Source organism: Schistocerca gregaria, chromosome 9, assembly GCF_023897955.1.
Source record: "Schistocerca gregaria isolate iqSchGreg1 chromosome 9, iqSchGreg1.2, whole genome shotgun sequence".
Classification (NCBI taxonomy): Eukaryota; Metazoa; Arthropoda; class Insecta; order Orthoptera; family Acrididae; genus Schistocerca; species Schistocerca gregaria.
This window is the reverse complement of record NC_064928.1, coordinates 239,996,175-240,018,281: the sequence shown is the minus strand read 5'-3', so window position 1 is coordinate 240,018,281 and position 22,107 is coordinate 239,996,175. Positions and strand designations below refer to the sequence as shown.

At 38.9% G+C, this 22,107-nt stretch overlaps 1 protein-coding gene across 1 annotated transcript in view; it reads left to right on the top strand.

The window, feature by feature from the left end:
* Positions 1-21,419, top strand: part of LOC126291799 (peroxidase-like) — a 48,266-nt gene extending 26,847 nt beyond the window's left edge. Inside the window, exons 7-9 of the mRNA XM_049985496.1 lie at positions 6,442-6,631; positions 20,595-20,700; positions 21,262-21,419. Of these exons, the coding sequence (XP_049841453.1) occupies positions 6,442-6,631; positions 20,595-20,700; positions 21,262-21,328 (363 nt within the window). The 3' untranslated portion in view covers positions 21,329-21,419. The remainder of the gene's footprint in view (positions 1-6,441; positions 6,632-20,594; positions 20,701-21,261) is intronic.
* Positions 21,420-22,107: the final 688 nt, after the last annotated feature.

Here is a 22,107-nt window from a genome sequence, read left to right as displayed (position 1 = left end):
GAAATTTTACTCCAAGAAGCTGGTGCAAATTTCAGCTTTCTGATTATAGCAGATGTTGCATACCTTCTCAAAGTCACATATTTCAGCTGACGGAGATAAGGCAGCAAACATGATATCCTGTAATGATATTGTTATAACTTACAACTCTGTTATGTGCCTACCATATCACAAAATATCATCATCATAAGTCTTCTGCTAGGCTGAGAGAGCCTTCGTTTCTTCATTTCTGGCAGTCTATCACTTCCTTCTCCTCTCTTGCCTCCTTTACTCTTCAAAATTCCCTTGTAAGACTTCCTACAATACCTCCCCCCCCCCCTTTCGTTCTTAACATATGTCCCATTTAGTTTCTTCTCGTTTTTTATTACACACAGTAATTGAATAGTTGTCTCTGCTCTCACATTCTCCTCGGCAATTTCAACGTTTCTCACCTCATTATTTGACTTATTCTTTCTCTCCTACACCACATTCACTTCTTAGAAGCCTGCACCATGTCTCTGACTTATTCTTTCTTTCTGATTCATTTTTCATGTTTCAGAACCACTAAGGATGACACTCAATATAAAACACTATATCACTCTTTCCTTTGAATATTTCTCCATATTGCTGAAGAAAAGTCCCCTATTCTTATAAAATCCCTTTCCTTAATTGCTACCCTGTTTTTAGCGTCTGTGCTCCAGTTCCCATTGATTTCCCTTCTGCTTCCTAACTGTCAAAGCTTTTCACAGATTCTAATGTTTCTCCATCCAGTACTATATTTGCCCTTTCATTTCCTCCTAATGGTAGTACTTTGATTTTCTTTGTATTCATGTTAATTCCATAGCTCATTCCTTAGGTTCTATGGCATCCAGAGTCCCTGCAACTTTTTTCCATCCACTGCTAGAAGGACCAAGCCATTTGCAAACATACCGTGAAATAATATAAGAGGACAAATAGTGTAAACACTGATGATGCCATAGCTGTGGCAAAACTTGTTTGGGTGAGAATAAAATAAAACTGTGCTTAAAGCAGATTTGATCTTCAAAAATAAAATTTTGAGGAAAAGCCAGGTACAGAACAAGGGTTGCATCTGGAAAGTGAGCCAGAGAGGGGTGGAGGTGGGGAGGGGAGAGGGGGAAGGTTAACATAAGTATAGAAGATGTAATTAATCAGTTAGTCCATGAATGAAGCAGAAACAGTTCATGGTGAAATATCAACAGAATTGGATCTCAGATTGTTCCAGTGGAAAGACTGCAGTCCTTGCATGACTTACCTGGATAAACAGTTTTTGTTTCAGAGTTTCATAAAGACTAGTGTTGGTGGAAATCCAATGTTTATGATCCAAAAAACTAAATGCTGTAAATAGATGCAGCACTGTGGAGTCCATGGACAGATGACAAAAAAAAAAAAAAAAAAAAAAAAAAAAAAAAAAAAAAAAAAAAAAAAGGGCAGAGGCAAAGACATCCACTAGGAGGTCTTTTATTCCCACTGTGGGTACCCTAACTGGGCTTGTATGAGGTTATACATATTAATATGTTTGTATCATGCAGCAGCCTTCTCAATAGTGGAGGGGCAACAGTTTGGATGATTGACTGATCTGGCCTTGTAACAATAACCAAAACGGCCTTGCTGTGCTGGTACTGCGAACGGCTGAAATCAAGGGGAAACTACAGCTGTAATTTTTCCCGAGGGCATGCAGCTTTACTGTATGATTAAATGATGCTGGCATCCTCTTGGGTAAAATATTCTAGAGGTAAAATAGTCCCCCATTTGGATCTCCGGCCGGGGACTACTCAAGAGGATGTTGTTATCAGGAGAAATAAAACTGGCGTTCTACGGATTGGAGCGTGGAATGTCAGATCACTTAATCAGGCAGGTAGGTTAGAAAATTTAAAAAGGGAAATGGATAGGTTAAAGTTAGATATCGTGGGAATCAGTGAAGTTCGGTAGCAGAAGGAACAAGATTTCTGGTCAGGTGACTACAGGGTTATAAACACAAAATCAAATAGGGGTAATGCAGGAGTAGCTTTAATAATGAATAGGAAAATAGGAATGTGGGTATGCTACTACAAACAGCATAATGAAAACATTGTTGTAGCTGAGATAGATACGATCCCACACCTACTACAGTAGTACAAGTTTATATGCCAACTAGCTCTGCAGATGACGAAGAAATTGAAGAAATGTATGAGGGAATAAAAGAAATTATTCAGATAGTGAAGGGTGACGAAAATTTAATAGTCATGGGTGACTGGAATTTGGTAGTAGGAAAAGGCAGAGAAGGAAATGTAGTAGGTGAATATGGATTGGGGAAAAGAAATGAAAGAGGAAGCCGCCTGGTAGAATTTTGCACAGAGCATAACTTAATCATAGCTAACACTTGGTTCAAGAAGCATAAAAGAAGGTTGTATACATGGAAGAATCCTGGAGATACTAAAAGGTATCAGATAGATTATATAATGGTAAGACAGAGATTTAGGAATCAGGTTTTAAAATGTAGGACATTTCCAGGGACAGATGTGGACTCTGACCACAATCTATTGGTTAAGACCTGTAGATTAAAGCTGAAGAAACAGCAAAAAGGTGGGAATTTAAGGAGATAGGACCTGAATAAACTGAAAGAACCAGAGGTTGTAGAGAGTTTCAGGGAGAGCATAAGGGAATAATTGACAAGAATGGTAGAAAGAAATACAGTAGAAGAAGAATGAGTAGCTTTGAGGGATGAAGTAGTGAAGGCAGCAGAGGATCAAGTAGGTAAAAAGATGAGGGCTAGTAGAAATCCTTGGGGTAACAGAATAAATATTGAATTTAATTGATGAAAGAAGAAAATATAAAAATGCAGTAAATGAAGCAGGCAAAAAGGAATACAAACGTCTCAAAAATGAGATCGACAGGAAGTGCAAAATGGCTAAGCAGGGATGGCTAGAGGACAAGTGTATAGATGTAGAGGCTTATCTCACTAGGGGTAAGATAGATACTGCCTACAGGAAAATTAAAGAGACCTTTGGAGATAAGAGAACCACTTGTACGAACATCAAGAGCTCAGATAGAAACCCAGTTCTAAGCAAAGAAGGGAAAGCAGAAAGGTGGAAGGAGTATATAGAGGGTCTATACAAGGGCGATGTACTTGAGGACAATATTATGGAAATGGAAGAGGATGTAGGTGAAGATGAAATGGGAGATACAATACTGCGTGAAGAGTTTGACAGAGCACTGAAAGACCTGAGTCGAAACAAGGCCCCGGGAGTAGACAACATTCCATTGGAACTACTGACAGCCTTGGGAGAGCCAGTCCTGACAAAACTCTACCAGCTGGTGAGCAAGATGTATGAAACAGGCGAAATTCCCTCAGACTTCAAGAAGAACATAATAATTCCAATCCCAAAGAAAACAGGTGTTGACAGATGTGAATATTACCGAACTATCAGTTTAATAAGTCACAGCTGCAAAATACTAACGCGAATTCTTTACAGACGAATGGAAAAACTGGTAGATGCGGACCTCGGGGAGGATCAGTTTGGATTCCGTCGAAATGTTGGAACACGTGAGGCAATACTGACCTTACGACTTATCTTAGAAGAAAGATTAAGAAAAGGCAAACCTACGTTTCTAGCATTTGTGGACTTAGAGAAAGCTTTTGACAATGTTGACTGGAATACTCTCTTTCAAATTCTGAAGGTGGCAGCGGTAAAATACAGGGAGCGAAAGGCTATTTACAATTTGTACAGAAACCAGATGGCAGTTATAAGAGTCAAGGGACATGAAAGGGAAGCAGTGGTTGGGAAGGGAGTGAGACAGGGTTGTAGTCTCTCCTCGATGTTATTCAATCTGTATATTGAGCAAGCAGTGAAGGAAGCAAAAGAAAAATTCGGAGTAGGTATTAATATCCATGGAGAAGAAATAAAAACTTTGAGGTTTGCCGATGACATCGTAATTCTGTCAGAGACGCGAAGGACTTGGAAGAGCAGTTGAACGGAATGGATAGTGTCTTGAAAGAAGGGTATAAGGTGAACATCAACAAAAGCAAAACGAGGATAATTGAATGTAGTCGAATTATGTTGGGTGATGCTGAGGGAATTAGATTAGGAAATGAGACACTTAAAGTAGTAAAGGAGTTTTGCTATTTGGGGAGCAAAATAACTTATGATGGTCGAAGTAGAGAGGATATAAAATGTAGACTGGCAATGGCAAGGAAAGCGTTTCTGAAGAAGAGAAATTTGTTAACATCGAGCATAGATTTAAGTGTCAGGAAGTCGTTTCTGAAAGTATTTGTATGGAGTGTAGCCACGTATGGAAGTGAAACATGGACGATAAATAGTTTGGACAAGAAGAGAATAGAAGCTTTCGAAATGTGGTGCTACAGAAGAATGCTGAAGATTAGATGGGTGGATCACATAACTGATGAGGAAGTATTGAATAGGATTGGGGAGAAGAGAAGTTTGTGGCACAACTTGACCAGAAGAAGGGATCGGTTGGTAGGACATGTTCTGAGGCATCAAGGGATCACCAATTTTGCATGGAGGGCAGCATGGAGGGTAAAAATCGTAGAGGGAGACCAATAGATGAATACACTAAGCAGATTCAGAAGGATGTAGGTTGCAGTAGGTACTGGGTGATGAAGAAGCTTGCACATGGTAGAGTAGCATTTAGAGCTGCATCAAACCAGTCTCTGGACTGAAGACCACAACAACAACAACATCATGCATCTGGATGTGTGAAAGGTGTTACTAGCAGTTTTAAGATACCTCAGATACCTAGAATTTAATAGTAACAAGAACGGAATAATTAATTTAATATAATAACAATTTTGGAAGATTGATGTTTGGTAGATTGATTTAGAAGAGCGTACAAGGATAGTAAGTCACATGAAATAAAATCAAAGTATGCACTCATCATTATCACTGCCTCATTTGAGAATAGAGTTGTGAACATGGGTCTGCAGACTAGGGCTATGTGAGTGTGTGAATGAGAGGAGTGCTGTTTGTTTCTGCTCACAGTCAGGGAAGTCAGTGTTTCTGTAATTTTATCCTCGGTGGACAGTCTTCCCCTTCTTGTTGCTACATGTATACTCTGGAACTGTTTTGAATTTGTTGTCAGCAGCAGATGTGGCAAGCCCATGGATGGGTGCCCGTATCTAGCTGGAATGTTCTCTGGAACCAGTCGGACCACTTGTAATTTTCAAGGATTCCTTTCTGTATTTAGAGTATTTCCAAGCTAGTTTATTTTCGAAAAAATTATCTTTGAACCTGGGAACTTATATACTTAAAAATATAGATGATCTTGGTAAAATGTTCCCTGGGCTGACGGAGGATAGATTTGCCTCTGGGATGCACATTCATTCTCTTGCAAATAAAAGATACGTGGGGCACATGTAACCATTGTCAAACAAAATTAAAAATTTGATTTCCTTGGCCATGACAATACCATTTCATTCATTCTAACTCTGACAGTTTAGATAACTCTCCCTCACTCCAACTATAATACATGAAACCTGTCACTGCAACACCCATAGTCAGTCCGTTGGTGAGTGGTTGCTTTTACTCATTTTTCTTTGTTGCTTACATTGAGGAGTTTCTGTTATCATTATATATTTGTAGTCTGTAGTGGCGGGACCAAATGGGAGTGGCCCGTGAACAAACCAAACGAATGGGAAAGGATGGACAAGAACAATGACGGATGACCGAGCAAGACCTTATGAAGAACAACACACAAGAAGCAATGGGTTTACAAGCAAAAACCTCATGAATCCACTATGTCCACCCATACACACTGTCTGTATGTGAGATGTCAATATAGATATACTCACGTGAATGTCAGACTGCCTCGTTGAATGAGAGAGAGGCGCTTAAATACATGATGGGGTACATCGCTATTGGCCGCTCGGACCACATGCTCCACTGTGGCACCCTCACATTATATGTGAGCCAGGAGCTCATGCAGCCACAGCTTACGGTGTGATGGCTGCAGAGCCCTATAGCGGTAATCGAGGTCCATGCCGTCTGGCACAAATTCAAGACCAGCAGTGCTCGGTACCAGAGTAACAGTTTTATTTTGTCAGCTTACCACATCATTTGAGGTGCAGAATTTTTTGAAGTACATATTCACACATAGAGTCATTTACTAAAGTTACGAAACTAGATTTGGGAATAGTGGAGCTCTCAGAGAAACATGTTGAAATAAAACTCATATGAGCAAGAATGGTATAGAAGAGAAGCAAGAGTCTGAAGAGAATTAAGAGTGTACAGCATGAAACTTTGATTTCATTTTGCATGTAACCAGAGAACACACAATGTAATTTACAGTTTTAATCTGAAAGAGCTACTAATTTGTTGTTTTATTCGATTAAACATGACTATTTGAATGGTGACAATGTGAAACACCTAAAAACAGAATTGTTTACACAATATGTACATTAATCAAAAAAGCATGTAAGTTATTTGCACCTGACATAACTTTCTTTTTAAGGATGCCATGGCCTTGGGACAGTATTATGCAGATCCAGACGATGTTGAGCTGATGATGGTGATGCTGGAGAAAACCAGCCCAGACAAACTGACTGTGAGGCAGGCTATTCTCGCAGAGCAATTCTACCGCTGGAGATGTGGAGACAGATTCTTCTATGATTACAGTGGGTCCCCTTACCCATTCTCAGAAGGTATCAGTTAATGTCTCATTGCTTTACATTTTTTCACCGTTTAATAAGTCTGTATAAACTTTGTTACTGATATAATACAGTCTATGACATATTTGTTTTTTTTTCCTATAAGCAAATATTGCTTATGTGATTTAGCATTGTTCAGAATAACAAACACTGTCCTTGCTTTTTCATTAACACATTCACAATATGGCACCCTTCCTCTTGTATATATTTTCAAATCCCATCAGACTTGTAGACTTATAATCTTTAATTCTCTTGCTACCCCATCCCCATCCCCATCTTCTCTCTCTCTCTCTCTCTCTCTCTCTCTCTCTCTCTCTCTCTCTTCTCTCTCTCTCTCTCTCTTTCCTCTCTTTTGAGTGTGTATGTGTGTGTGTTTATGCATCAATATTTAAGTTACAGAAAATTGCGAAATGAGAGCATGTCCAAATTAATTTATTCACATGTCTTGCTCAACAAATCTGATCATGAAGGAGCCCTTCATAGTTGTGAAAAGGGTCAAACTACACGTAAACTGGCAGAAGCAGATTAAGAAAACCTACTCCATTTCAAACACTTCTCCATCAACAATATCGGTATGAAGTGTGACTCTTTTGGGTGTGAAAACACTTTTGCATTGATTGTGGCATGGAAGCAGACTACCTCTAAACGCCAGTTTGGTGGATTTCTTGTCATATCAGAAACATACACTGTGTCAGTTCATGAAAACTTGTATAAAAATATTCAGTTTTCCACCATATACCACACAAGCTACATGGCTGACAAGTGAGGGAACAGTAGGGGCACACAAGAATCCACACATTCATCGTGCTGTTTGTGGTGTGAACTGCATGTGAGATCTTGCATTATCTTGCTGAAATATTCCATTTTGTACCATGGTCATGAGGGCTATGACAACAATGTCTGTCATTCATGCCATTGACTGGAGATCATTCAGCCTCCACTCAACTATTATGGAATTAGTCCTGTAGTCACGTCTCACAGCTCCCCAGACCATGATTCCAAGAGACGAAGACATAATGGTCTTGATAATCGCAGACCCGTTTATATCAGTCTGACTTCCACAAGCAGAAGCAAGACTCATCACTGAACACCACAAAATGCTACCCAATACCTCATTTGATTCTGGCTTTATGCCATGCAAGGATCTATTGTTTTGGAATGGCATCGGCAGTAACTGACATATGGCAGCTTGAGATCTGATCTTACCTTTCTAAATGTTCAGTTCAATTAAACAATAATATTATTTTCCTTACTAAAATTATTTCAACATTTTTGCCTAAAACAACAGACATAGAAATGATTGTTGCACTTTTTGGGACAGACATTGCAGATTAACAATGTCCAACTCATTCATTGATAAAGTCAATAGTTAAAAACGTGTCCTCAATTCTCTTGATGTCAAAGTAGCTGTTATTGCTCATTGTCCTGTAGCAAAATGGTGTATGATCTCACTGAGAAAGGCCACAGTTCGTCATGTTTAAGAATAAAAATCTCTCTTCCTAGAATCAATGTTTTGGTGTAATCCATTCATCAAACAATTAAGACAATAATGAAGTACAATACTGTTTTGTTTGGAAATAATGTAAGTACGTAACTCAAAATATTCTTGAATGAAACACAACTAACAAAACACTTCTTGACTACTTACACTTTTTGTACAACATAACTCTATGGATACATTTCATGCGGGTGCTGTGGACAAAAGTTACAATTTTCCCTCCCCCATCCATCCACTTTTAACGCTTGAAACAGACTTCCTTACAACTTCACTACCACATTATGACATCCTATCTATATAGAAACTTCAGAGGGAAAATAAAAGCAAAGATTTTACATTCCAACAGATCACACACTTCCCTTAATATCAGTATAGTTCAACTGAAATCACCTTTAGGTAGATTTACTTTTAAATACATAGCATATTTTGTAAAATATAATTTGTTAGGTAATTTTTAAATACCGTTTTTAATAACGGATTTTTTAATAATTTTGTTTGCTGCTGACACACATTATAGTAATCAAGATGTATCACATGATATAATTAATGTTTTCAGATATCAGGTGCAAAATATGTACGAAAGGATGTTTAACATACAGAATAAGCAATATAAAATGACAAATGAAACTTCAACCTCAGGTCCCAAAACATCAAAACAAACTGGCAGACACACACACACACACACACACACACACACACACACACACACACACACACACAGAAAATATTGTTGTTGTTGTTGTGGTCTTCAGTCCTGATACTGGTTTGATACAGTTCTCCACACTACTCTATCCTGTGCAACATCATCTCCCAGTACCTACTGCAACCTACATCCTTCTGAATCTGTTTAGTGTATTCATCTCTTGGTCTCCCTCTACGATTTTTACCCTCCACACTGCCCTCCATGCAAAATTGGTGATCCCTTGATGCCTCAGAATATGTCCTACCAACCGATCCCTTCTTCTAGTCACGTTCTGCCACAAACTTCTCTTCTCCCCAATCCTATTCAATACCTCCTCATTAGTTATGTGATCCACCCATCTAATCTTCAGCATTCTTTTGTAGTACCACATTTCAAAAGCTTCTATTCTCTTCTTGTCCAAACTATTGATCATCCATGTTTCACTTCCATACATTGCTACATTCCATACAAATACTTTCAGAAACGAGTTCCTGACACTTAAATCTATACTTGATATTAACAAATTTCTCTTCCTCAGAAATATTTTCCTTGCCATTGCCAGTCTACATTTGATATCCTCTCTACTTCGACCATCATCAGTTATTTTACTTCCTAAATAGCAAAACTCCTTTACTACTTTAAGTGACTCATTTCCTACTATAATTCCCCCAGGATCACCCGATTTAATTTGACTACATTCCATTATCCTCATTTTGCTTTTGTTGATGTTCATCTTATATCCGCTTTTCGAGACACTGTCCATTCCGTTCAACTGCTCTTCCAAGTCCTTTGCCGTCTCTGACAGAATTACAATGTCATCGGCGAACCTCAAAGTTTTTATTTCTTCTCCATGAATTTTAATACCTACTGCAAATTTTTCTTTTGTTTCCTTTACTGCTTGCTCAATATACAGATTGAATAACATCGGCGAGAGGCTACAACCCTGTCTCACTCCTTTCCCAACCACTGCTTCCCTTTCATGCCCCTCGACTCTTATGACTGCCATCTGGTTTCTGTACAAATTGTAAATAGCCTTCCGCTCCCTGTATTTTACCCCTGCCACCTTCAGAATAGATATAGTGGGAATTATTGAAGTTCGGTGGCAGGAGGAACAAGAGTTTTGGTCAGGTGAATACAGGGTTATAAATACAAAATCAAATAGGGGTAATGCAGGAGTAGGTTTAATAATGAATAGGAAAATAGGAATGCGGGTAAGCTACTACAAACTGCATAGCGAACGCATTATTGTGGCCAAGATAGACACAAAGCCCATGCCTACGACAGTAGTACAAGTTTATATGCCAACTAGCTCTGCAGATGATGAAGAAATTGATGAAATGTATGGTGAGATAAAAGAAATTATTCAGGTAGTGAAGGGAGATGAAAATTTGATAGTCATGGTTGACTGGAATTCGTCAGTAGGACAAGGCAGAGAAGGAAACGTATTAGGTGAATATGGACTGGGGTAAAGAAATGAAAGAGGAAGCCGCCTGGTAGAATTTTGCACGGAGCATAACTTAATCATAGCTAACACTTGGTTCAAGAAGCATAAAAGAAGGTTGTATACATGGAAGAATCCTGGAGATACTAAAAGGTATCAGATAGATTATATAATGGTAAGACAGAGATTTAGGAATCAGGTTTTAAAATGTAGGACATTTCCAGGGGCAGATGTAGACTCTGACCACAATCTATTGGTTATGACCTGCAGGTTAAAACTGAAGAACCTGCAAAAAGGTGGGAATTTAAGGACATGGGATCTGGACAAGCTGAAAGAACCAGAGGTTGTACAGAGTTTCAGGGAGAGCATAAGGGAACAATTGGCAGCAATGGGGGAAAGAAACACAGTTGAAGAAGAATGGGTAGCTCTGAGGGATGAAGTAGTGAAGGCAGCAGAGGATAAAGTAGGTAAAAAGACGAGAGTTGCTAGAAATCCGTGGGTAACAGAAGAAATATTGAATTTAATTGATGAAAGGAGAAAATATAAAAATGCAGTAAATGAAGCAGGCAAAAAGGAATACAAACATCTCAAAAATGAGATCGACAGGAAGTGCAAAATGGCTAAGCAGGGATGGCTAGAGGACAAATGTAAGGATGTAGAAGCTTATCTCACTAGGGGTAAGATAGATACTGCCTACAGGAAAATTAAAGAGAGCTTTGGAGAAAAGAGAACCACTTGTATGAATATCAAGAGCTCAGATGGCAATCCAGTTCTAAGCAAAGAAGGGAAGGCAGAAAGGTGGAAGGAGTATATAGAAGGTTTATACAAGGGTGATGTACTTGAGGTCAATATTATTGAAATGGAAGAGGATGTAGATGAAGACGAAATGGGAGGTAAGATACTGCGTGAAGAGTTTGACAGAGCACTGAAAGACCTGAGTCGAAACAAGGCCCCCAGAGTAGACAACATTCCATTAGAACTACTGACGGCCTTGGGAGAGCCAGTCATGACAAAACTCTACCACATGGTGAGCAAGATGCATGAGACAGGTGAAATACCCTCAGACTTCAAGAAGAATGTAATAATTCCAATCCCAAAGAAAGCAGGTGCTGACAGATGTGAAAATTACCGAACTATCAGTTTAATAAGTCACAGCTGCAAAATACTAACGCGAATTCTTTACAGACGAATGGAAAAACTGGTAGATGCGGACCTCGGGGAGGCTCAGTTTGGATTCCGTCGAAATGTTGGAACACGTGAGGCAATACTGACCTAACGACTTATCTTAGAAGAAAGATTAAGAAAAGGCAAACCTACGTTTCTAGCATTTGTGGACTTAGAGAAAGCTTTTGACAATGTTGACTGGAATACTCTCTTTCAAATTCTGAAGGTGGCAGGGGTAAAATACAGGGAGCGGAAGGCTATTTACAATTTGTACAGAAACCAGATGGCAGTCATAAGAGTCGAGGGGCATGAAAGGGAAGCAGTGGTTGGGAAAGGAGTGAGACAGGGTTGTAGCCTCTCGCCGATGTTATTCAATCTGTATATTGAGCAAGCAGTAAAGGAAACAAAAGAAAAATTTGCAGTAGGTATTAAAGTTCATGGAGAAGAAATAAAAACTTTGAGGTTCGCCGATGACATTGTAATTCTGTCAGAGACGGCAAAGGACTTGGAAGAGCAGTTGAACGGAATGGACAGTGTCTCGAAAAGCGGATATAAGATGAACATCAACAAAAGCAAAACGAGGATAATGGAATGTAGTCAAATTAAATCGGGTGATCCTGGGGGAATTATAGTAGGAAATGAGTCACTTAAAGTAGTAAAGGAGTTTTGCTATTTAGGAAGTAAAATAACTGATGATGGTCGAAGTAGAGAGGATATAAAATGTAGACTGGCAATGGCAAGGAAAGTGTTTCTCAAGAAGAGAAATTTGTTAACATCGAATATAGATTTATGTATCAGGAAGTCGTTTATGAAAGTATTTGTTTGGAGTGTAGCCATGTATGGAAGTGAAACATGGACAATAACTAGTTTGGACAAGAAGAGAATAGAAGCTTTCGAAATGTGGTGCTACAGAAGAATGCTGAAGATTAGATGGGTAGATCACGTAACTAATGAGGAGGTATTGAATAGGATTGGGGAGAAGAGAAGTTTGTGGCACAACTTGATTAGAAGAAGGGATCGGTTGGTAGGACATGTTTTGAGGCATCAAGGGATCACAAATTTAGCATTGGAGGGCAGCGTGGAGGGTAAAAATCGTAGAGGGAGACCAATAGATGAATACACTAAGCAGATTCAGAAGGATGTAGGTTGCGGTAGGTACTGGGAGATGCAGCAGCTTGCACAGGATAGAGTAGCATGAAGAGCTGCATCAAACCAGTCTCAGGACTGAAGACAACAACAGCAACAACAACCTTCAGAATTTGAAAGAGAGTATTACAGTCAACGTTGTCAAAAGCTTTCTCTAAGTCTACAAATGCTAGAAACGTAGGTTTTCCTTTCCTTAATCTTTCTTCTAAGATAAGTCATAGGGTCAGTATTGCCTCACGTGTTCCAATATTTCTACGGAATCCAAACCGATCTTCCCCAAGGTCGGCTTCTACTAGATTTTCCATTCATCTGTAAAGACTTCGCGTTAGTATTTTGCAGCCGTGACTTATTAAACTGATAGTTTGGTAATTTTCACATCTATCAACACCTGCTTTCTTTGGAATTGGAATTATTATATTCTTCTTGAAATCTGAGGGTATTTTGCTGTCTCATACATCTTGCTCACCAGATGGTAGAGTTTTGTCAGGACTGGCTCTCCCAAGGCTGTCAGTAGTTCCAATGGAATGTTGTCTACTCCCGGGGCCTTGTTTCAATTCAGGTCTTTCAGAGCTCTGTCAAACTCTTCATGCAGTATCATATCTCCCATTTCATCCTCATCTACATCCTCTTCCATTTCCAAAATATTGTCCTCAAGTACATCGCCCTTGTATAGACCCTCTATATACTCCTTCCTCCTTTCTTCTTTCCCTTCTTTGCTTAGACCTTGGTTTCCATCTGACCTCTTGATATTCATACAAGTGGTTCTCCAAAGATCTCTATAATTTTCCTGTAGGCAGTATTTATCTTACCCCTAGTGAGATAAGCCTCTACATCTATACACTTGTCCTCTAGTCATCCCTGCTTAGCCATTTTGCACTTCCTGTTGATCTCATTTTTGGGACTTTTGTATTCCTTTTTGTGTTGTTTCATTTACTGAATTTTATATTGTCTCCTTTCATCAATTAAATTCAATATTTCTTCTGTTACCCAAGGATTTCTACTAGCCCTCATCTTTTTACCTACTTGATCCCCTGCTGCCTTCACTACTTCATCCCTCAAAGCTACTCATTCTTCTTCTACAGTATTTCTTTCCACAATTCTTGTCAATTGTTCCCTTATGCTCTCCCTGAAACTCTCTACAACCTCTGGTTCTTTCAGTTTATCCAGATCCCATCTCCTTAAATTCCCACCTTTTTGCTGTTTCTTCAGTTTTAATCTACAGTTCATAACCAATAGATTGTAGTCAGAGTCCACATCTGCCCCTGGAAATGTCTTACATTTTAAAACCTGATTCCTAAATCTCTGTCTTACCATTATATAATCTATCTGAAACCTGTCAGTATATCCAGGCTTCTTCCATGTATACAACCTTCTTTTATGCTTCTTGAACCAAGTGTTAGCTATGATTAAGTTGTGCTCTGTGCAAAATTCTACCAGGCAGCTTCCTCTTTCGTTTCTTTGCCCCAGTCCATATTCACCTAATACGTTTCCTTCTCTCCCTTGTCCTACTGACGCATTCCAGTCAACCATGACTATAAAATTTTCGTCACCGTTCACTATCTGAATAATTTCTTTTATTTCATCATACATTTCTTCAATTTCTTCGTCATCTGCAGAGCTAGTTGGCATATAAACTTGTACTACTGTGGTAGGCGTTGGCTTCATATCTATCTTGGCCACAATAATGCATTCACTATGCTGTTTGTAGTATCCTACCCGCATTCTTATTTTCCTGTTCATTATTAAAGCTGCTCCTGCATTACCCCTATTTGATTTTGTGTTTATAACCCTGTAGTCACCTGACCAGAAGTCTTGTTCCTCCTGTCACCGAACTTCACTAATTCCCACTATATCTAGCTTTAACCTATCCATTTCCCTTTTTAAATTTTCTAACCTACGTGCCCGATTAAGGGATCTGACATTCCACGCTCTGATCTGTAGAACACCAGTTTTCTTTGTCTTACTGATAACAACATCCTCTTGAGTAGTCCCCGCCCGGAGATCCGAATGGGGGACTATTTTACCTCTAGAATATTTTACCCAAGAGGACGCCATCATCATTTAACTATACAGTAAAGCTGCATGCCCTCTGGAAAAATTACAGCTGTAGTTTCCCCTTGCTTTCAGCCGTTCGCAGTACTAGCACAGCAAGGCCGTTTCTGTTAGTGTTACAAGGCCAGATCAGTCAATCATCCAGACTGTTGCCCCTGCAACTACTGAAAAGGCTGCTGCCCCTCCGTTGTGGTTGCATCTACGGTACGGCTATCTGTATCGTTGAGGCAGGCAAGCCTCCCCACCAACGGCAAGGTCTATGGTTCATGTGGGAGGCACAGAAATATAGTTTGTGAATGCTGAGAGATACCACAGGGACAATTACTGTATCAAAATGTTTATTTACACACAGTTACAGCATCATCTACTATTGCACATGTGTTGCCAAAGTATAGGTTCATTTCATCTTCCAATAATCTGTTGGATTTCATCTATTGTCATCCTTCTGCTCATCAGAACTGATATAACAATCTTATGTTCTCCTCTTGATGTAGACTTTATGAAAGGACCACCACCTGATCTCTTCACAGACTGTTGTCCTCACCATATTTCATCTCTATTCATTCTCCAGTCATGGCACTATAACGAAATGTCTGTGAAATTTACTGGATGATGGTCCCATGTCCCTCCTGCCACTGATGGCATCTTCCATAAAGTCTGAATGTTGTTACTAAGTTGTACATGCACAGCCTCAGGGATACTGTGTTGTGATCTCCAAAAGTAAAGTTCCAGTAATGTTAGACACACCATTCCTAACTTCTCTAACATTTCTGAGAAGAAAGGTGAAAACAGAATATTAAATAATGTTTCTTTGATTTACATTTTTACAGTATCTGAGATTGGCTTCCATTAGCGGTTCTTGACTGAGAAAGCTACATGTTATCTCATGATGTTGAAATTTTCTGTGTCCTAGCCAATGCCTTTAATCATGAAGATTATGAAAGTCTACTAAAGAAACCAAAAAACTAAAATGCTACTGGTGTTTTGTAAAAGGCACTTCCTTTGCTAGAATGGAAATGTGTTAACAACAGAAAACAGATGGACAGACTAACAAATAATACAGCAGTAATAAGACTAAATTAGGAGTTAAGAAACATTAAATATGGCTTCCCACAAGGATCAGTGCTTGGTCCACTCTTGTTCTTGATCAACATAAATGATTTACCTGGGACACTGGATTACTCTTCAAAAACTTTTGTTTGCTGATTGCACTAGGGGTCCACACATCCATATCGGGCACACCTAGGAAAATAATGTTGTAGGATTAGACCTAGTTCATAGTTTAATCCTTTATCATAAAAAGGACTAATGTTATGCAATTTCAAACAAGTGAAAATGATTCACAGGTACCAGAGATATATAAGGGAGCACACACTGAGACCACCATTTGTTATGTTCCTTGACATAGAAATGAATAATAGATTGAAGCTACAGCAGCACATACGTAAGTTAACCAAGAAGCTCAGTTCTACATGTCTGAATGTGCAAATCTCTGTCACTGTGCTGACCTGCACATCAGATTGCTAACACAGTTTGGATACTTTCTTTCAGTACTGTCAAGTGGCATATTCTGGAGCAATGCTACTAAGGTGAAAAATGCACAATTCTACAGATGCATGTAGTAAGAATGCTGTCTAAAATTGATAACCAAACATCTTGCAGAAGTCTCTTTAAGGACCCAGGGATTCTTAGCTTTACATGTGAATACATAAACTCTCTGATGTATTTGTAGGTAATACAAGGAATAAATTTAGTACAAACTCTGCAACTCATGACAATATGGCAGTAAGGATAATTTCAAAGTAATTATGCATCCCAACATAGGCTTCAGAATGGAGTCTTATATACTGTTGGAAAAGATTGGATCAGGTGTCAGAAGACATCAAAAAGGAAACTGGAAATCCCAAGTTGGTAAAAAAAAATCTCATTAGCCAGTTGTTGCACAGTTTATTAGACTGTTTCACCTCAGGTGCCTAAATTCTTCATAGCTCTAATATTTGTATTAACTAGATCTTGCTTTCATTTACATGTTCACAGTGCATTGTTGCACTCATTCCTTATGGAAGAAATAGAGAAAATCCAAAGAAGAACAGTATCTTACATTACAGGTTCATTCAGTAAGCATGAAAGTATGATGCAAATGTTCAGCTGACGCCAGTTATAGATGCTGCAAGACAGGTGCTCTGTGTCATGGTGTGGTTTACTGTCAGAGTTTGGATAGCATACATTTCTAGAAGAGTCAATCAGTATGTTGCTTTTGCCTACATACATATTATAACATGGAAACTAATTACCACATGAGTAGCAAACTTGGTAGCATTAATGTACAGAGTATGAGGTGCATAATTTCCATGTGTCACAGTGTCACCATCCAGTTCCAACTATGGCCACCAGATGCCATGATCAATCATCATGATTCATAGTCTTACATACCTGATCAGTGGCAGTGCTCTTGTTAACATTTCAACTTGAGGTTGGACAAAAGGAGCAGGGCATTATAGGTGAAGTTCTTTTATCCAAACAACAGTAACGCTGCAGCTGAAATTCAAGTATATTGCCAGCTGAAAGAACTATGGAAGGGTCCTCTTTCTCCACCCACTGTGCAGAGCATGATGAGGAGGTTCGAATCAACTGGAGAACTGGGCATCGCTCCACCGCAGGAGGTAGATGAAATCACTGTTTCTACGGCAGACAACACGGCATGTAATTCCTGACTGTCAAGCAGTGCACATGCTGTGTCACGACTGTTGAACATCTGGTGGTGCACTGCTTCAAACCATTCTCAAATGGTATCAGTACAACATCAGTATCGTACAGCAGCTTGCACTACAGGAGGCACAATGACATGTTGATTTCACTCTCCACTTTCTCGCAAGGATTGAATCTGATGAGAGCTGGCCCTGAACCATCCTACGGACAGTCAAAGCCCATGTTTTCTTAATGGTTGAGGTAAACACACAGAATTGCTGAGTGTAGGGACCTTCACCTCCAGTCACTGTGCATGAAGTTTCTCTTTATGGCAAACGTGTCACGATATGGTGTGGCTTTGTGGCTACATTCATCCTTGGCACATTGTTTTTTTGAACAGGTTGGCACTCAAGGGCCACAGACATGCAGGGTGACTGGCCAGCATTACTGTGATATGCTTCATCAGCATATCACACCCACCCTACAGGAGACAGATGCATTGAACTAAACAGTTTTCATGCAAGATGGGGTCCCACCACACATCACATGAGAACTTCACCTGCTTCTCTGTAATACATTTAGTAACGATCGAATTATGAACCAATTATTTCCAAATGCTTGGCAGGCACAATCTCCTGACCTCACACCCTGTGATTTCTGGTTGTGGGGCTACCTGAAGAACAGGGTTTACTAGGTGAACATTCACACATGTGCTGATATGAAGTGCAGCATATCAAGAGAGGTAGCCAGCATACTTCGTTCTACTGTGCAGATTGCTATTCACTACTTTCAGACTCTTCTGGATGCTGATGGTTGCCATATTGAGCCCCTTTTGTAGCAATAATTGTACCAGTATGTAACGGTATGATGTACCATAGCAGCACATTAAAAGTGTTTCAGTTGAGTTGATTTTGCATTACATCTTTCTCCATGTCCTTGACATTAATGCTACCAAGTTTGCTAATCGTACTGTAATCAGTTCCCATTTTATAACGTGTTAAATAGGAAAAGTTTAATTATTACCACCTGGTACATCCCACTAAAAGACAATGAAGATAAAATTAGAGGCTTATCAGCTATCATTCTTCACACAAACCATTTGGGAATGGAACAGGAAAATGTGGTAGTGATAGTGGTACACAAAGCACCCTCCACAACAGCTTATCAGCTTACAACATCCTTGTCACCACCACGATGGATAATATGGGGGACACACCCATGCAGTCTTTTGGTGCCTGCATCTGTGCTCTACTGAATACATAGCAGTATGTCCATAATGTGCATGACAATGGAAACGAGGATGCTGCTAGTGACATCACATCACTGATGTTAAAACAGTATTTGGTCACGGGGACCAATACTACACAAATTACATTGTTGTGACTCCCATACTTTTACAGTCAGCTGGTTTCCTGGTAATGATAACAGTTGATATTTTCGGAAGCCCAGGTTTTCATAATGAATTAATGTAACAAATGCCCAGAGAATATTTAAAATGACATATTCACTGGGAGAGATAAGTGAGTGGATTTTGCTGTATTTGAGATCTTAGATAAAAATAGCAACTGCACAGTATAAGGACAGGATCAGTGGCTTTCTTCAAAGCAGCTGTTTTTTCCCAAAATATATAAACATATAAGGGTTATCCTAACGGTAAATAATATTTGTTTCCTCATATATTTTTACCCAAGACAATGAAAGAAAACATTCTTTTACAACATATTTTGATATCTTAGCATTTTTTATGTGACTGCCACACAAATTTAAACATCTGATAATACTCCACAGCATTTCCTATGCTTTCAGCATACTCAGTTGCTACCAAGGTGTTCACCCAGTCATTAACCTCCTCTTTGAGTTTGTTGACATTTCCATAGTGCTTTATACAAAAAAAACATTATTCAATTTGGGAAAAAGTATGAGGTTTAAGGTGAATGTTCAAAACTTCTCATTTTTACTGCCAAAGCAAATCCTTTATCAATGCAGCAGAACACAGGTGAGCATTATTATGCTCACTGGACTATAGTCCAGGCTGTAGTTCTGGAATGGTGTGGTGCAGTTGGTGTAGGGTCTGACAATGACCACCTCATTTACAGTCTCTGCTCTAGCCATAAAGTCAATGAAAAGGATACATTTTCAATGCCAAAACACAATGACCATAAGCCCTCTGGTGTTCACAAATTCATTGAGATTTTTGTTTTGTTGGATATTGTTAATGATGTCATTACATGAACTAGCATGTTGTTTCTGAACTTTTATACAAAATCTAGCTGTCATTATCAGTAACAGTGTGGTCCTTACCATCCTTGTCATACCAAGTAAGAAAAGCCAGTGCAGTTCCCATTCATTGTTTTTCATGTTTGTCTGACAAAAGTCGAGGAACCCTCCAGACACACACTTTTCTATAACCCAAATCACCTCCAAGAATGTCATAAATAATGATGTAGAAATTTCTGGAAGTACGAGCTCAGTCCTCTTCAGTGAAATATCTATCTTGTTTAATTCTTTCCATAACCCTTGATTTGAGGTTACCAGTCACAACTGAAGGCTGACTTAATCATTCTTCATCATGGATATTCGTTCATCCACCATTAAAAATTATGCACCAAATTCAAACTGAAGCTTTGTTTACCACATTGTTATGAATCTTGATTATACTTTTCGATAGTGGGATTTTTTTTGACATTCGGAAACCATGTTACAATATGAACCTCGCACTAGGTGAAATTGTTAAATTTTTGATACATTTCAAAATAGCACCAATGGTGCCAATGATTAAAAGGTCTATGACACGGTGGTTGGGAGGGGTTGCCAGGGGGGGGGGGGGGGTAGGGGGGAGGGGGTAGGGGGGGGCGAGGTTACTTTTGGACTGAGGCTTACATAAAAAGTAATTGTTGGGAAGTAACTCCATAGTTCTTAAAATGAGTACATTACCACTAATCATAATCTGTTGTAATAGCTGTGATGGTTGCTCCAGCCTGCTAATGCATAACTTGACTCATTTCACATCTCTACTGCTTTTCCTTCCTGATGAGATTTGCAGAACATGATGTGTGAATGAATGAATGCAAGAAAGACCCATTTGTTACCTCTGAGTAGAGGGCCACTGCACAGGCATGCTTTACTGACTTCAACTGCAAGGGTGAATTACATTGCAGTAGTTTTGTAAACACACCCTGAATCTCTGCTTTCAAACGATGTCATGTACCTGAAAATAGCAGAATCACTACTACAATATGGTTTTATTACATTGTCTCAGATCAATTTTTTTCTAACTTGTTTGCAGATCAGCTAAATGAAATTAAAAAGGTAACAATGTCCAGGATAATTTGTGACAACTCAGACAACATAACCAGAATACAGACCAACAGTTTCAAGAAAATCAGTGACACGTAAGTGCTTTCTGAGTGTATTTTTACTGGAGATGAATGGCAATTATTAAATGTAAATGAGGAGGCACATGATTTTTTTTCAGATTAGCAGCTGATCTTTTAATTTACTGAGTTTCACTTAGTTGGTTTAAGCATAAATAGTGTTAAGCACTTCAGTGATGGTCTATTGTACAGATTAAGTTTTCTCATTTGCTCATCTTTTATTAATGTATATCTTACTTCTTTATCTTTCTTGGTGGGATCTATGGAAGATGATGAATGAATATAAGAATGAATTAACTATAAAATTAATTCCATGACAAAGTAAACTGTCTGAGCAATGCGGGTAGGTTTGTTGAGGTCTAGTGGGAGATGCTTACTTGCAGAGCAATTAAACAATATTTACATGCTGATCTAGATTTACTGTTATTATTAGTGTATTTTTTCTTGTCCTGTGACATTTTCACTTGCCTCCTGGATGCTTTTTGTATATAACTGAGGTTCTCTGAAATATTTAAGTCGAATCATTGTCGCACAAGATTTGTTAATATTTGACTCTCATTGGCAATATTGTTTTTCCAGGAACCCAGCAACAGACTGCACACTCATTCCACAGGTGGATCTGAGCTACTGGAAAGAGGAACAATGACTACAGCTCCAAATAAAATAATGTGACATTATTACACTAACATGTAATTGCACTCTGTAATACATGGATGTTTATAAACAGTGCAATTCAATTTGAATGTGTATTTTCTGAACCACCTCAAATTGTCTTTATGAATTTAATCATTAAAATATTTTATTGTTTTTTCAACTAATTGTACATCATTACACAGGTCGGTGATCATAATAGCACTGCTTGATATAATTTTCTATCCTTATCATTTTTTATGTCACATATTATATGTTAAAGCATCATCAGAAAAAGTGTCGAATAAGAAAGAAACAAATGAAAGGCAGTTTTATAAGGAGCAGGTATATGAAGTTCAAATGACATTCCTGACTGCAGGCAGGATCCACTGCAGGACAAGGTGTTAAAATGAAAATTGCCAATATAGCTGTAAGAGTGACTTCTCCATCACATAATGAAATGAAACAAATGTGCACTCTGAGAGTGAATAGTGATGTAAGAATATCGGTTTAGTACTGCGTATGCAGCTTCTATAAAGGGCAATCACTGCAGGTGTAATTAATATATCTAGGGTTCTACACTTTGTGTTTCTTGTTGTGTATGCAGCTGCTACCCTGTTAAAAGTATTTGTTATGAGCTGCAAAAAATGAGGCTTTTTCCAGGAGGGGGGTGGGGGAGCAGAATGGTAGGGGAGAATACATGAAGAAATCTGCAGGTACGAAGATAGTTTGAGCTACTGCTTTTTACAGTCATTTTAGAGTAACAGTACCACCTGTCTGAGTGGCCTTCTAGGG